This window comes from Python bivittatus, unplaced genomic scaffold, assembly GCF_059951505.1.
Source record: "Python bivittatus isolate LINGU-HERP-01145 unplaced genomic scaffold, Pbiv_v1 ctg000700_np1212, whole genome shotgun sequence".
Classification (NCBI taxonomy): domain Eukaryota; kingdom Metazoa; phylum Chordata; class Lepidosauria; order Squamata; family Pythonidae; genus Python; species Python bivittatus.
Window position 1 is genome coordinate 104,337,178 of NW_028277098.1, and position 16,028 is coordinate 104,353,205.

A 16,028-nucleotide genomic window follows, 5' to 3' on the forward strand; every position below is an offset into this window, starting at 1 on the left:
CTCCCCCAGGCGGGGATTCCAGAGGCTGCCACCGGCCATCCAGACTAGGAGTCGTCAAGGGGCCGATCCTGCACCAACAAGCTCAAGACTTGAAATGGGGGCCGCTCCATCTCCAAGGGCAGCTCAGCGCTCGGGCTGAATCCTCCCCCAAGATCTCCCCCAGATTCTGCGTCTGGACACCCCCTCGTCAGCTGCACATTTGTGCCAGCTTTGGGTAGCCAGCAAAATTCTCCAGCTGCTCTGCCAGTCCGCCCCCGCTTCCCTTGCTTTATACAGGTGGAACGCATTTCCAGCAAGCTTCTCCTGGGCTTGTCTTTCACTGGAGGGGGAGGCAGAGTGCCCACCCCCCTGCCTGCCTGCCTGCCTGCCTGCCTGCCTGCCTGCCTGCCTGCCTGCCTCCCGGTCCACCTTTGATCCTAATTCAGCTGGCGGCAGGCTGCTCCTGAGCGCTTGCCAGGTTCTGCCCTTGGTGAGGACGGAGGGGAGGAAACACGGGCTGGCTGTGTAAACAGGCCCTTCCTTCTGTCTCCTGCAGTCACTGCCGTGGAGGACGCCGGGGTCTTCCATTTCAGGAAAGGGTGGAGGTACCAAGGAAGAAGCTCCGATGAACTCCTTAGGAAGAGGGGTTAGCAGAGTCTGTCATGAGACTTGGCTCTAGAACAACTGTTTTGGAGAAGGAGAGACTCTTTTGCCAAAGAGCATGATTAGAGAACAAGTCGTTTGTTACACATTCAATGTTTACCGAAGAAAGCTGAACGCAGTCCCCTACTGGGCACATCTGCAAACAGGTGCCGCTCCCTAAACATGGTTTCTCACAGGCTGGCTTGGCTCCCGGGAGGCTGAGAAGGCTCCTACGTCCCAGGTTGCTAAGGAGTTTGGTGTTTGTTCTCAGTGGAAGGGGGAGAACAAGGCTTCTCAGCCTGTAAAGGTCTTTGGAAACAATCGGGTCAAGCCAGATTAGAAGGACGGCACTGTCAGGCCCTTGGCCGTCACGTTCTAGCCAAGCGGAATACGGGGAGCAACCGGTCGGAGGAAGCCTTTGTGTCAGTGGCTCCCTTGGGGTCCTCCCTACCAAGAGCACAGGCTGCACTCAGGTTTCAGACCTGGGCACTGCAGCCTGGACAGGCAATGGCTTCACTGCTGCCGAGAAGCCAGTAGGTCATCTCCCCGTGGTGACTGAGTAAGGATCCATGGAAGGTAACCAGACTTCATTGCCTTGTAAATAACGGCTATCAAGAGTGAACAGGGCAGCCTGCTGGCTGCTGCCAAGGATGGGGTGGGGAGATCTGCCTGGCAAGAGTACACCCTGCGGCCTTCCTCCGGGAGTCACCCTGACATGCCCCAAACAACCTTTGGGGGCCACAAGATAAGCTTGTGGACACACCTGGGCAGAGTGCCTGCAAGGAATTCTGGGAACTGGCATCAGCAGGGTTATGAAAGCAGACTTGCCAGGTCCAGCCTTGGCATCGAAGAGTGGGAGGTATATATTCCAGGCTCATCCACAACACACCACACCAGCTCCAGCTTCAACCATGAAGGGCTTCCTTGTCTCCTTCCTCCTCCTGGGCCTCCTGGTCTTCCAAATGGAGTCCAGTTCTGCCACTTCTGCTACAGCAAATCAAAGGAGAAGCGGTGAGTGCCGATCCCTTTCTTCCTGGATGGAGTGGTATGCCGGGGTACAAGGCAACACCTCCCATCCCCTCAATTCTCCAGCACATAACATAGGAATCATCCATTGTTCCTTGAGCAGTCCAGAAAGCAGCTGTTGTGCAGAAGCCGCCCAGATGCAGCTGTGCTCTGCCAAAGCTTCCTTCACTTTGGTGGAAGAGCTGTCTTCCTCCAGGAGACAAACGGATGCTTCCTTGGACAAGTGAGAGTTTACAGGGTCGACCGCCAAACAGAACTAAGGTCCCCGTTGGATCAGACAACGGCCCATTCTGTCCAGCTTTCGGTTCCCACAGAACCCACTGGACGTATCTCAGAACAAGATTAAGAAAATCCCCCAGAACTGCACAGCCACCACCATTATATAGCCTGCACGATCAATAGCTACTAACGATCAGTGTAACTTTCTCCTCCATGCGTTCTCTTGTCCCCCGAAAATCCCATCAACTTTGGCAACCGTCTCCACATCTTGCGGTGGAGAACTCTTTAGCGTAATTATGCCGTACAAAGAGAAGTCTCCGCCGTTGGGCCTCCTCTGCTGATCCACGGGGTTCTGGTATTATCACGGAGGCGACAGGGAAACCTCTGCTTCTTCACTGACGTTGTAGGCTTAGAGACTGAAGGGACAGGAGGCAGGCTAGGGGAGGCTGACTACTAGTTAGCGCTGGCCTTGGAAGACCAGCTGCTGAGGGACAGTGGAGGGAGGGACTGCCTTTCTCTCATGACGGTGGGCTTCCCAGAGACACCCGGTGAGCCCCTGCGGGCTCTCCCCCTTCCCTGGAAACTCAGCCCCCTCCCCCTGCTGTCTTTTCATTTGTCTCTGAACCTGGGCAGAGGGGGGGCTTGGTTGCCCCGCTTTGCAATGACTGCTGGGTTTGAAACCAAACAAAGAGGCAGGACAGGAAGAAAACACGTGGGTGGGACGCGTGCCTTCACTGGGCGCCCGCTTCTGCACCCTCCTGTTGGTCAGCTGGAGGGGGCAGAGTGGCGCCCTTGGAGCAAAGGGTCTGGGGCAGTGAGGATAGCTGCTGGAGGAGGGAATGAAACAGCGGCAATGTGGATACGTGCGCACACGTGCCCCTGTTTCCCACCGGCTCCCCACTTCAAAGGGTCCTCCCTCGGCACACCCACCTTGGGGAAAAGAAGCAGCACCCACAGTTTAGCTGTAGTCCTGGGGCGGACTAGTGGGGGTTGGGGCAATAATCTGCAGTTCACGGAGCAGCATTTTGCAGGTCAGTGCAAGAATAGAAGAGGACAAACTGCAGATGGTGGAGATCTAAGTTTTGTCCCCCCTTCTAGATGACCATCACCACCATGAGAAGGGAACACCTGTGGACGAGTTGTCCTTCCCATCTCCAGCGCCTCCAACAAGCATCACCTCTGGTGAGAAGCTCTGGGAAAGGACCCACGACCGGCGTGGGTTTCGTTCCCCCTGCAGCCGACTCACTCTGACGCTCCTCCTGGCCTACCGACCTCTCACTGCCACGTCACAAAGTCGGCAGAAGCGAGCTGCTGTCCACAGCCCTTTTCACTTCTTTTGTCAACCACTCATTCCTCACAACCAATTACATACTACCCCTCCCTTTCTGCCAGCATTTGCATCATTTAACATTTCTCCATACAAATTCACTCTGCTTGCTCTAACTGTTTGCCCCTTATCTGTAACCTGGCACTGCTCACTCTGTTTTCTGTGTCAAACCCAAATACCTTTGCTTCAATGCCTTATTTTCAGTTCCACGCTCCTCAACATGTTACACAATCTATCTAATATTCACTGCAAATCATTTTGCTTCTCAGCAAGTGACAAAGCATCATTTGCGTACCAAAGTCCATGTACATCCATGTCCTCAATCAACACACCTCTAATGCCATCACCCGCATTCCTCATCCATTCACCCATAAAAACCAAGGGGAAGTCTCACATCCTCGTCTTCCTCCCTGCTCATCGTCGTACCATTTGCTAAGCAGTCCATTGATTCTTGCACATGTTTTAGTTCCTTTATACACTGCTCATTTCAGTGTTCAGTAGCCCGGGTCTTAAAATAAGGAAAAGCACTTCCTTTAAGATTACTGAATTGCCCCACAACTCCAGTACTCAAACCCAGATGTGAGAAGGAACATAGAGGAACGCCAGGTTTGGAAAAGGGACAGTGTGGTTCCTTTTCCACCTCGGATCGAACTCCAGGAATACTAGATTCCCAGGACAGCTAAGGAGAGTGTTTCGAGCGAGGCCATGTGTTCAGCGACAAAGAAGACTGGACTGAGAGTGGACACACAAGGTCCTCATCTCTCCTTATGGAAAGGGTGGTCTGGAATCAAGCATCAGACATCAGCTCTCAGCTCACCATCTCTGTATCTCATCTTGTATGGACCTTCTGGCTGGGACAAGAGCAGATTTAGCCTCTTAGGTGATCTCAAAATCTCCCCTAGAGGAAAGTCCATGTAACCCCAGTCCCAGGCAGCCACGGCCTGCACAGGCAACCACAGGAAAGGTTCCCTCCTTGTAGAAAACCATTAGTATTTTGCTTTTCAGATGGGAGGAAGCGTTCCACGTTTATTTATACCATCATATAAAACACTATACAAAGCATCGAGCAGCCCCATGTGAGCTAAATTGTTAAAAAAGGGGAAATAGCCAATTACCTTCTGATATGATGCAGTATAACAGAGCTTCTAGCAATTGTGATCGAGCAGCGTCTCCCCACCTTTTTTCTCCTTTTGAGATTTCTGAGGATTTATCAGCTAATTAAAAAGGGTATTCTCTTCCATAGCACAGCTGGAGCAATAGCCTCAGATTTCCCTCCGGGGGATTCTCAGCCCCATCACTGATACCCCGAGGGTCTGAGAGGGCCTGACAAGGGATCAGGCAACGCACCCCAGATCTAGACTTACGCAGCAACAGGAGCCGTTGCAGCGCTGCCCTTCGGGAAATTGTGAAGAACGCCAACTTTTCTACCTATGGTGCCTCCATCCCCTCCCAGGGCAGCTCTTAGGCCCATTGCCGAAACCAGCTTTTCCCAGGTCCTCACTCTGTTGAGACGGTGGCACGGCTGCCTCGCCACTGGAAGGAGGCCGAGAGCCGTCCTCCAGAACAGGAAGGGAATGTCCAGGCTGGGCTTCCCAGAGCCCCCCTCCCCACACCTGCAACCCATGTGGCTCCATCCCTCCGGCCTCTGGACATGTCCCCTCCTCTCACTGACAGAGGCTGCTTCCCTTCCCATTCAGGACCCCCCAAGTACGGTCTGTGCCCAGCCACATCTTCTGGACTTCCCCACCCCATCACGGCCTACTGCCTGGAGGACAGGCGCTGCCCAGGGGACGAAAAATGCTGCCGCGTTGGGAATGTCAGGAAATGCATCCTTCCAGAAGGAGGTGGGTGACCCCCTCCCCACTCTGGTGCAAGGTGGACAGAGGGTTGGGGTGACAGATCTGGAAGCAGAAGGAGGAGGCTCCAGAGGGGTTTCACGTCCTGTCCCAGGATCCAACTCTGTTCTGCCAGGGGTGTCCTTTCTGGAAAGGGGTCAGAATACCTCCCCTCCAGTGCTGTGGCCCCCTTCTAAAGACCCCACAGATGGGACTGTAGCACACAAACCTGGTCCCACCTTTACCAGTGGCAATCAGCCAGAATTGCAGATGTGCCCACCAGGCAACCCGAGGGTCAAGTTCAGACCCAACTGCAGAAGATGCCAGGAAACCTCCTCGGCCTGAAGGGCCCACTCTGTGCCCACCCTTTCCCATCCAGTGCATCATGGTTACTGTCCCAGGCAGGAAGATGGTGCTGTCTACAAGAAGCCCTGTGCAGGAGACCACCAGTGCAGCTGGCATGAGAAATGCTGCAAGACAGACCATCACAAGAAGTGCACCCGAGCTGTGCCAGGTAGAGTATCTGCAGGGCACACGTCCCCCCTCCCCTGGAGGGCTTCAGATGGTTAGCTCACAGTGGAGGCATGCGAGCCCTGCAAAAATGAGGGTCCTCCAACTTTGGGAGTACCATCACCCATTGGGGCACACATTGGGGCATTCAAAGGAAATGACTTCCTGAAATGGCTGCCAAATGGAGAGAGCCCATCCAGGACCCTTCCTGCTAATTTTCATGCTGTTGAGGGGCGGGCACCAACCCAACCAACCCTCGGGCTAAGGGGCTATGAATACCCCTGAACTCACCTGGAAATCAGGAGGAGTCTGGAGGCTGGTTCTTTGCTTCACAGGATCCACCTTCCTTTTTAATTTGGTTTAAATAAATTAAATAGTAGAGTCAGCTGGGGGGTGGGGGGAAGCAAAGGAAGGCAGACATAGACTCCTTGGACCACAGGTGAATGGGTGCATGGGGGAGCCCTGCTTCTGTCCCCCCCAAACTGATGGGCTGAGCACCTGAGTGCAGCCCCTTCTCTTTGCTGTCCCCCCCATCCTAGCCCCTGCTGCTCCAGCACGCTTAACCCTTTCCCTCCCATCCAGCTGCCCTCGGCCTTTGCCCCAAGAGGCATCTTCCATGGGTCTTCACCCCCTGCACAAACCAGTGCAAAGATGACCGGTCCTGCCCCCGTGGGAGGAAGTGCTGCTATGCCGAGTGTGGCCTAAAGTGCGTCACCCCTGAAAGACATCATCCAGCAGAGCCTCAGAAACAGGGTCGGGATCAGGCTGAAGGGCAGAAGGCAGGTGAGGAAGCAGCAAGGCAGCTCCTGTGGGCCTCTTGCAGCCTGAGGGGTTCTGCAGAAGGTCCTCCAGCCTGTCCACACTCGCCCCAACTGTGGCACCTCCACAGCCACAAAGGCTGGCAACCTTTTTTTCCCCATCAACTCCTCGCCCTCTTGTCCGTGAGACAGGCTTCGGGCTCCTTGTGGTTCTGGTGCTCAAGTTATTTTCCAACCTTTGCCTGATCCAGTCCAAGGACAGCTACAAGGTGGCCCCATTTGTCACCTGGAGGGAACAGAGACAACTGAGGCAGGAGAGGGATCCATGGGGGATAAGCCATGGATCACCCAAGCCACGCCAGGATCATTTTCTGATGACTGAAGGAGCCTTTCAGCTCCACGGTAGGGAAAGGCCCTTTGTCTGCATAAATTCAAACTGGAACCAGCACGGTGCGCTCATTCCGGTCTCTCTGGAGAGGTGGAAGGCTAGTTGGATCCATGTGGTTTCGCTCCCTTTCCAAAAAACCAGGGATGCTTGGGCAATATAGGGTGACCCCGGAGCCCCCCAGGTGGCTCCTACCACCAAATCCATGCGCTAATCCATGTTCTGATCACTGTTTTAAGTCAGCTTCTTCCTTCTGCAGCTCCTCACCCACCCCGTCCCAAATCAGGCCATTTCTTCTCAAGGCTGTTCTGCACAGTCTGAATGGGCAGGACATGGAATAATAATGGATTTAAGTTACAGGAAGTCAGATTCTGACCAATGGTGAGAAAACGCTCTTCGCAGTAAGAGCAGCTGGAGAGCGAAGGGTAACTTGGGTGCCAAACGTTGAGGCCTGTTTTGCACCGCGGGGTTCCCAGGCTGGCTCCTCCAGGCGCAGAGGAACGGAAAGGCCCGAGAAACCAAGCCGGTCCGTAGCACAGCAAGCCTCTGCAGGGGGTGATTGTGGGGCAGAGCAGAAGCTGCCGGGCAGGGTGTCTCCGGCAGCCTGGCAGCTGTGGCTACCTGCATCAGAGGGTCTTTGCTGCACCGTAGGGAAAGATGGCAGAGGCACTCCGCCTTCCAAGGAGTCCATGGAGGTGCGGTGCCACACAGACCGAGACTGTCCCCACCAGAAGAGGTGCTGCGGGGGAGTGTGCAGGCGGGAATGTCAGCCACAAGGTAGGTCCCATGCCGACTCAGGGCAGGAGGGCCTCCGAGTGGCCTTGGAGGGGGCAGGAAGAAAGCCGGGAGGACAGCGGGGACTCCCCCTTCCCGGGAAAGCAGAGCCCCCCCACTTGAGCTGCCCTCTCCAAAAGCTGGCTCGAACATCAACATGCATCAGGTTCTCCTTTTGTGCAAATGCGCCCCTGTGTGGTGAAAAAACGCCCAGGCATGGAATGCATTTGCCAGGAGAGTTCAGCGCTTGAAATGGAGGATGTGAACTTGAGGTAAATCCGTTCCACTGGCAAATCGTTCCCAAGTCAAGGGAAAGCCAACCTGCCATTTCCCGGTTCATCCCCAGGCCCAGCAGACCCCAGACATGGTTAGCCAGAGCTGGCGGGAGCACCGAGCTCTGAAACGCCAGCCACTTGGCGCCCGGATCCGGCAGTGCTGTTCGGGGATTCGGTTCCGGCGTGCCAGGCAGCAAAGGAGCAAGCGAGAAGCAGAGCGAGGAAAGCGTTCCAGCAAGGGGCGGTGGGGGGGGGAGGGATGTCACCACCCCACCTGAGTTGACCAAAATGTATGGAAAGCAGGATAAAAGTATAACAACAACTCCTGAGCCGGCTGAGTTGGAGCCGGAAGGACGGGCAGTTCAGGCCGTGCTGGATGGCAGCAGAGATCAAGGCTATCAGGAAGGAGGGGGTGCGTTGCAGGAGCGGGGAGGGGGCAAGAGGCAGCACAGTCTGCAGGGGGAGCGTGAGAAGAGAAGCAGGTTTGGGGTGGCCGCTCCCTGGAATCTCCCAGGTGGATCCACCAGTTGCAGTAGTATAGATCTAGTCTGGCAAGATTCTGTCTATAAGGTGTAAGCCAGGGTTCCTCAACCTCAGCAACTTTAAGACGGGTGGACTTCAACTCCCAGAATTCCCCAGCCAGCATGAAGTCCACCCGTCTTAAAGTTGCTGAGGGTGAGGAACCCTGGCGTAAGCAAATAAAGGAACTGGACTGGACTGTTTCACCATCGTTCTTGGGCTGGGCCTGGCAAGTCCAGAGGAAAAGTTGATCCCTCTGAAAGGCAATGAAACGCTTCACACCAAACGCCTCTTTTGAAAAAATCACCCCGACTGAAGACTGAAGTCCACCCATCTTGAAGTTGCCGAGGTTGGGAAACACTGCACTAGATAATAAGAGGAGGGGCCCGTCTTCAGCGAGCCAGCTCTTCCACCACCAGATCCCTCTGTTTTCCAGCCAAGCCAGATGCCCGCTAGTTGCCAGCTAGATGCCTCCTGGGCGTCCAGGAGTCACGTCCTCCCCAAGACAGAGCTGCGTGCGGCCACCAGCCAGCAAAAGGGCACCACAGGGGTGGGCGACAGCTCCGTTCCACAGTCGCCGAGTCCTCCTGCCCTCCTCTGCCCACTCGAGAGATGTGGCGCCCCGGAGCAAACTTCTCAGGCCCGGCCTTCTGCTCTGTTTCCCAGGTATCTGCCACCTCCCCAAGGAGAAAGGACCCTGTGATGCATTGGTTTCTCGCTGGTTCTACAACCACAGGTCCGAGAGATGTGAGCATTTCTTCTACGGAGGCTGCTGCGGGAACGCCAACAATTTCAAGGTCCTTGAAGAATGCGAGCGCCGCTGTGTCCACCCAGGTGAGATCCAGGCAGACAGAGGGGGGGTCCGAGGTCTGAGGGAAGGAGCATTGGCCCTTGTCCAGCAAAGGCCGCCCTGGGGGTCGATCGCTGCTTTGAGCAACCCCTGTGAGTGACTGAGATCCACGTGGGTTGGAAAACAGGAGAAACAGAGAAAGGGAGCAGAAACGAGGGGGAAGGAAGGGGAGGGAAAGGTGCTGAGAAAGGAGAAATGGTGGGGGGAAGTCCCCACTCCTAATATTGCAAAGGGTAAGCCCTCTTGCAGACTTCCATTCATGGATGATACTTCAAAGAGAGGACAGAGGGGGCGAGCTGGGCTAGTCCAGTATTCAGAAGAGGAGGAAGGAAAGGGAGGAGCGGAGCAGCCGCAACCCTTTTTCCTCACCGCACTTGCCTTTCGGTGCTTAATTAGGCTGGTTAGTTAGTTGTGTGCCATTAACCTGGGTTTGATTCCTGGTTACTTTGTGAACAAACGCTTGCGCTCTTGACTTGTCTAGTAACAACTTCTTCCAAGGACATCCCATAATTTCTTTGACCGTCATGTCCATCTACCTTATCCATGGACTTTTCCTTCTTCTACCTCAATGTTGCCGATCTTGAATACCTTTTCTTCTTCTCCTCCATCTGCTCATATCACGTGCCCAAAGGATGTGGGTTTCTCTCTGCTGATCATTGCTCAAGAGATCAGTCAGCCTTTGGTTAGTCCAGGTAGATTTCTTCGCCATCCATTAGTTTCCCTCAAATTGTTTCCATATCTGCAGTTATTCATGCTAATCCGTAATGGCTTTTCTTCCTTCCATCTCTTATACATCCCTTTGATTGATTGATTGATTGATTGATTGATTGATTGATTGATTATGTGCCATCGAGTTGTTTTCCACTACTAGCAACCGCATAGAACATTTTCTCCATTATGTTCTCTCCCCAGCCTGGTCCTTCAGGTCCCCATCGCCCGTAATTGAGTCCATGCCCCTTGCTGCTGGCCGGCCTCTTCAATTCCAAATTAAGCTTATTTTGGGCAGCCAAGTGGCATTTGTTAAATATCTTTCATTTTTCTTTCTGCTGGAATTATTTTTCGTCCAGCTCCTTCAGGATTTCTCACTCACCTTGAGTTTATTTACTCATTTCCGTATCTAGCGATAGAATTCTATCTAGCTCCTATGGCAGTTTATTAAAAAAAATTCCTAAGTAAGTATATGTAAGTTGCACACCAATATGGATTGGGGGGCACAAATCTGAGATTCTGGCCATTACCTTCTATTGTTAAAAAAAAAGGCTTTTTTGTCACAGTCTGCGCATTGTTTGTGCACATGCCTGGATCCAGTCAGGATGATCTCCCTGTCATAAAGAACTTATGCAGAACAATTTTAAAATGCATATTAATAAAATCATCTTTGCAGGCATTCAGGCTCAGCCACTTTTGAGACTTTTCCTCCTGTGTTCCTCCCTCTCCCAATACAGCATCCAGACTGCCCACGGTCTCACAGTTATCCTTGTTTGCCCTTAGCTAGATTTCCTCTTTAAAAGCTATGGTTTCTCGCTCCATCTAGCCCAGAAATTCAAAAGTCCGTCCTCCTTGCTGCCACCATTAAAATATCCGGCAGAGTCTTCCCTTAGTGTGCGCAACCTCTTCCCACATTGCATCTTAAGATGGAAGCGAAAGGTAGACTTTAACATTAGCTGCTTCTAACAACCCCCCCTTGTGCCCCCCACACCGTTTCTCCCTCCGTTTCTCCCCCAGCCTGATGAAAGACTGTGCAGAATTCCCTGTTTGGAGGGGGACGAGGGAGCCTAACCAAAGCATTGCTGAATTCATGGGCAATTTTCCAGGTGAAGAGAACAGAACTGCTCCCTCTTTACTGACAGGCATCCCATCTCCCCCCCCCCCCCATTTTGCAGATGACCACAAGCCTGGCACATGTCCCACCCCAGTTCAGAACGGCGACACGATGTGCGGCCACTTCTGCCTCACTGATTTCAGCTGCCCGGGCAATGAGCGCTGCTGCGCAACTCCCTGCGGGCAGCAATGCGAGCTCCCGCAAGAAGGTAGGCCTGCTTCTGGGCCTGGGTCCCTGGACAGAGGGCTGAGCAACTCAGCGGGAGAGTGCCTGCCGACCCGGGTATCAAGAAAAGCGGACCAGATCCATGCCAGAGCCAGTGGGGTTCTTGCCTGCCAGCAGGGACGTGGCCTCAGGGCCATCATGAAATAGCACTGCAGCCCGAGGGGAAGCGACTCCCTCCCGGTAGCCCAGTCCGTGGGGGCTCATTGTCCCAGGCCAGCAAGACTGGAGCTTGCAGCCAGAGCTCGGCACAGCTCGCGTGAGCAGCCGCACAGTGTGGCGGGAAGGAGAAGGCACACAAGTTAGAGCTGCTGGGGGAGGTGTCTCGGTGCCCGCCTGCGCTTAGACGGCCCCGGTCAGTCCTGATCTGCAGGTAGATCGGCCCTGCAGGGAGGCAGGAAGGTGCTCTGCAGGACTAGACCGGATGCCACCTGGTCAGAGAAGACGCTTCTGGCTGGGAAGATCTTCCAGGGCTGCGCTGCAGCTTTGGAAAAGCCCCCTCCGCGCCCTGGGCATCTTAGGGCAGAGGTTGCACAGGCCACGGGCCCTTCCATCAGCTTCGTGAGGTAGGGCAAAAATTGTCTGACTCCTGGGAGTTTGTGTAAGAGGTTGGGGGGCTCTTGCTGTGGGGCTTGCTTGCAAAATTACACCCCCCCCCCGGTGCCCTTGCCAGGCTGAGGAAGGTCCGGCAGCATTTGGAGAGCTCCTCGTCTTCTAGGGCGTGAACTCCCTCCGTGACCAAGTACCCTCTTCCGTTCCGTGTCCCCCTTTTGTCTCCAGATGTCAGAGGATATTGCCCATCGCTGATTCTCCCGCCCAGCAATGGCACCACCTGCATGGCAAAGTGCACCAGTGACATGGACTGCAACCATGGCGGTCACATTCCCTGGAAGAAGTGCTGCTCCTCTAGGGCTGGGAAGCTGTGCCTGGAGGCTGCCGAAGGTCCCCCCTTTCTCTCTCTCTCTCTCCACCCCCCCCAGGTGCAACAGGGACTGATGGCAGGGTGCCCAATCCCATAATATCACACGGGATCTATTCACCCCACACACTTCCCCTGGCTCCTAAATTAACCCATTTCCTGAACTTGCGCAACATCCGTATCCAAAAAGAACGAAATGTGCAGGGTTTGCACCAAACGTTAAGCCACAAAGGCACCCGTGTGAGTTTTGGCATTAACCAAGCTGAGCACAGGGGCAGACTGTACCTGCTGGCCTTTCCCTGTCCTGCTCAGGGTGCGTTGATTCGTGCGCAGTGCGCGCTGCGCGTCCTCCCAGGGCCTCAATCCTTCTCAACCTCCAGGCCTGGAATTCCTTCGTGGCGCACTCCGGGACCAAGCCCTGCCTCAGGGTGGGGGGTGGGGGGGCCTGGCCCAGCCCGACAGCAGGCGAGGAAGAGGCAAGGCTGCAGCGGACAGACGTCCCTCCACCCGAGCCCAGGGCACTGAGCAAGCCCTCCCGCCCCTTTCCAGAACACCCCGGCATCTGTCCCCGGAGGCAAGCGGTGCAGACCTTTGCTCCCTGCATCAACACCTGCGGCGATGACCGGGACTGCCCCCTCACCGAGAAGTGCTGCTTCACCGGCTGCGGCCGAGGCTGCCTGCCCTCAGGTGCGCCCGGGCCCCCTTCCGCCCCCCGCCTCCTTCGCCCTCTGCCCCCAGCCTGAGCACGGGGCGGCCGGAGGGCCCCTGAGCCCGGCCACGCGAGCTCCCCTCTCTGTCTCTCCCAGTCCGCAGCGTCCGGTGTCAGTTGCCTCGGGACCAGGGGAACTGCTCGCAGCATTTGGAGCGCTTCTACTACAGCCCGTCCGAGGAGGAGTGCGTCCCCTTTGTCTACCGCGGCTGCGGGGGCAACCGCAACAACTTTGAGACCAGGAAGCAGTGTGAAAAGGCCTGTGGGGAAATCAGTCCAGGTACGGAGGATCAGTTTTGCATTGGTGACCCTGGTCTGGTCAGGCCGGACAGCCACCGACGCCTCGCCTCGCTCCCCCCTGCCCCAGCACACCCTCCCCCCCGCCCCGGACCTTGGAGACCTTGGAGACGAGAAGGGGACAGAGTTAGCCCCGCTGCTGTTCTCCTTCTCCTTCTCCTTCTCCTTCTCCTTCTCCTTCTCCTTCTCCTTCTCCTTCTCCTTCTCCTTCTCCTTCTTCCTCTTCCTCTTCCTCTTCCTCTTCTATAAATTTTATTAAAAGCTTTAAAGAGAACATAAAGACTAACACAAACTAATACAGAATAAAGGAAACAAAGAAAAAAGAAAAAAGAAAAGTTCAGAAAGAAAGGGTAAAAAGAAATAGAAGAAGCGCCCGATTTCCTTTGCTGCAAACATAAGTACAATTATGAAATTATCTCTTACTCTATGATTACAAAAACAGCTCATTTTTTCCTACTATCCAGTTTTTTAAATCATCAGAACTACAAGTCATAAGTGCATTCTTTTCCGTTGCATGCAAAAAGTCTACAAGGGGTTTCTGGTCAGCCATAAATGTAGATACTGACTTTTCTCTAACCAAGGAAGTCAATTTAGCCACCTCTGCAAGTGCATCATCTTCACCAACCATCCCTCCATGGTGGGTCATGTCGAACTGTACCACCTGTACAGAAATTAACCTGCTTGCTCTACTTTTTCCCCATTTTCAAACAGCTTGCAATCATTCACTCCATCTTGATTGTTAAATGTGACTACTTTGGTCTTTCTTACATTAATTTTCAACTCCAGACTTCCTGTTGCACACAGAAGCTAACATTGCTGCAAATCATTTGGGTTTTCAGCCATCAACAAAATCTCATCTGCATACAAAAATACTTGTACGTTCGCATCCCCAAACAACACACTTCTAGTGTCACCACAAGCATTTATCTTTATACATTTATCCAAACAATCAAATGGGCATCACAGACCCTTGTCTTACTCACTGTGTTGACCCAGTTGCTAAACATCCTATTTAATCTCACACTTGCTTAACTTCTATCATATAATGCTCTTACTACATTCAGCAACCAACCTCCATATTCCATAATTCCAGTCTATTCCCTTCATGATACACTTTCTCGAAGCCAACTAACATGCAGTTCTGGGGGGGGGGGGTTTGGTCACCATCATAAAGTTCTCGACATCAGCAACTTCCTTGAAGAGCTAAAACCTGATCGGCACATTCCCTGCCTGGCATAATGCCGAACTTCATTTCCCAAATACTGCTCTTTGTTACCTCTTGTACCCTTTTAAACAGAATTCTTACAAACACCTTCCCAGACCCTTTTAGCAAATTAATCCCCCTGTAGTTTTTGCATTCGCTCCTGCTTCCTTTCCCTCTGCACAGGGGAACAATCACAGCACTCTTCCACGGCTCCAGCACAGTTGCACTCTTCACACATGCTGAACCAATCACACAGTCACTCCTAAGCAAACCACGTCCATGTTTCTTTAGAGTTACACTGGCTACACCTGCAGCCTTATCATTTATGACTTCCTTTTGATCAATTTTTTACTTAGATGTAGTCAGGCAAGAATCACCAACCATGAGTACTAACACTACCTTTATTGTAAGGTTACATTAACAGAATCTTGCAAGTCTGAAAGTACATTCCCCCCCTACACACACACACACACACACACACACACACACTTGCCTTTACTGTCCAAGAAACTAGGGAGGGTCCCTTCTGAGACATTTGCTTCGCTCCCCATTCCTTTTCCTTCTGTCTTCCAATGTCATTCCCACATAGTATTACAGATACTAACATTTCTGGCGTTCGTTGTGATTCCACTCTTCCACATGACTTGTTCAGTCCCACACAAATCTCTATCTGAAGCATCAAATGGTAGAGTTTAGGGTTTGTCTAATGTTTTCAGGGAAAGGTGGTCTAAGATTCTTCCTCAGTCCATCTCATCGCCCTCTTTCCTTCTCTCCTGCCCCACTCCCTCACTACGGCTGCAGAAGTTTGCAAGCTTCCAGCAGAGACAGGCCCTTGTCATGGATATTCAGAAAATTATTACTATAACTCGGACACCAAAAAGTGTGAAAAGTTTGTTTATGGACTGTGCGGTGGCAACGAGAATCGCTTCCCCACCAGACTGGAGTGCCAAATGGTCTGTGAAGGATTAGGTAAGGAACAAGAAAGTATGTGGGCTTGTGCATACACACGTGTTGTGTCTGTGGAGGATAGCCCTCCCCTAACCCCAACCCCAACCCTAACCCCAACCACAGTTCAGTCATTAATACTTTCTCCTAAGATGTCACCTACATCTTGTCTCCAGGTCAGGAGTGAGACTGCAATAAGCTACCTTTAGGGTACTGATATTGTATTTCCTGCTTCATTGTGGGATTTATTGTCCAGTGACCTCCTTATGAAGTGTAAAAACTCTATTTTTGTGGTTAGCTGGATGAGTGCAATAGCAGGAGACGGTTCTGCTTGCTGTAATTCTCTGCTATTTCCCCGTTTGCACAAGGCTGATGTTGCACAACCACAAAATGATGGTGAGGGTGGAGATATCCTAAATAAATGTGCTCTTTCCCCAAAGCTGAAGCCAGGGACTTCACTCCCTGCTTGATTCCTTGACAAGATGGGTCTTATGAAACAGAAGGCTGCCGCTGCCCAAACTCCTTTCCTGATGGAGCTTCCCGTCTTCTCCAGAATAAAGACATGATTTTTCCTGCATATTCGGAGTGTGGTTCTTGAGCGGCCCCCCACCCCGGGAGATCAAAACCCAAGGCTAGTGCGGACTGTGTGGGAAGCAAAGGTGCAATCCAGGACCTCCAGAATCCTTGCCTGAAAGCAGACTGTGGAGGATCCACCTAGCCCTTTGTGCCTGCCATGTAAACACAATAAAATCAGCATCCTTAGCTGGGAACATTGCTCCAGCAAGACAGTTTCCCACTACTTAATCCTGTC

The 16,028-nt window shown here is 53.1% G+C and overlaps 1 protein-coding gene across 1 annotated transcript; it reads left to right on the plus strand.

Moving 5' to 3' along the window:
• The first annotated feature begins 1,435 nt into the window (after window positions 1-1,435).
• On the plus strand, window positions 1,436-15,820 carry LOC112543174 (papilin-like). The gene is made up of 13 exons (XM_088154058.1): window positions 1,436-1,632; window positions 2,965-3,048; window positions 4,891-5,037; window positions 5,408-5,542; window positions 6,121-6,321; window positions 7,333-7,458; window positions 8,916-9,083; window positions 10,983-11,129; window positions 11,924-12,085; window positions 12,612-12,749; window positions 12,869-13,051; window positions 15,074-15,241; window positions 15,658-15,820. Exons 1-13 carry the CDS (start codon window positions 1,533-1,535, stop codon window positions 15,693-15,695), a joined length of 1,797 nt encoding a protein of 598 aa, XP_088010184.1. The 5' UTR covers window positions 1,436-1,532; the 3' UTR covers window positions 15,696-15,820.
• The last annotated feature ends 208 nt before the right edge of the window (window positions 15,821-16,028 follow it).

Coding starts and splice junctions, on each gene's coding strand:
- LOC112543174 (XM_088154058.1), top strand. CDS start 1,533: ATGAAGGGCTTCCTTGTCTCCTTCCTCCTCCTGGGCCTCCTGGTCTTC. Junction 12,086..12,611: donor GTGCCTGGAGGCTGCCGAAG/GTCCCCCCTTTC, acceptor GCCCCTTTCCAG/AACACCCCGGCATCTGTCCC. Junction 15,242..15,657: donor AATGGTCTGTGAAGGATTAG/GTAAGGAACAAG, acceptor CTTTCCCCAAAG/CTGAAGCCAGGGACTTCACT.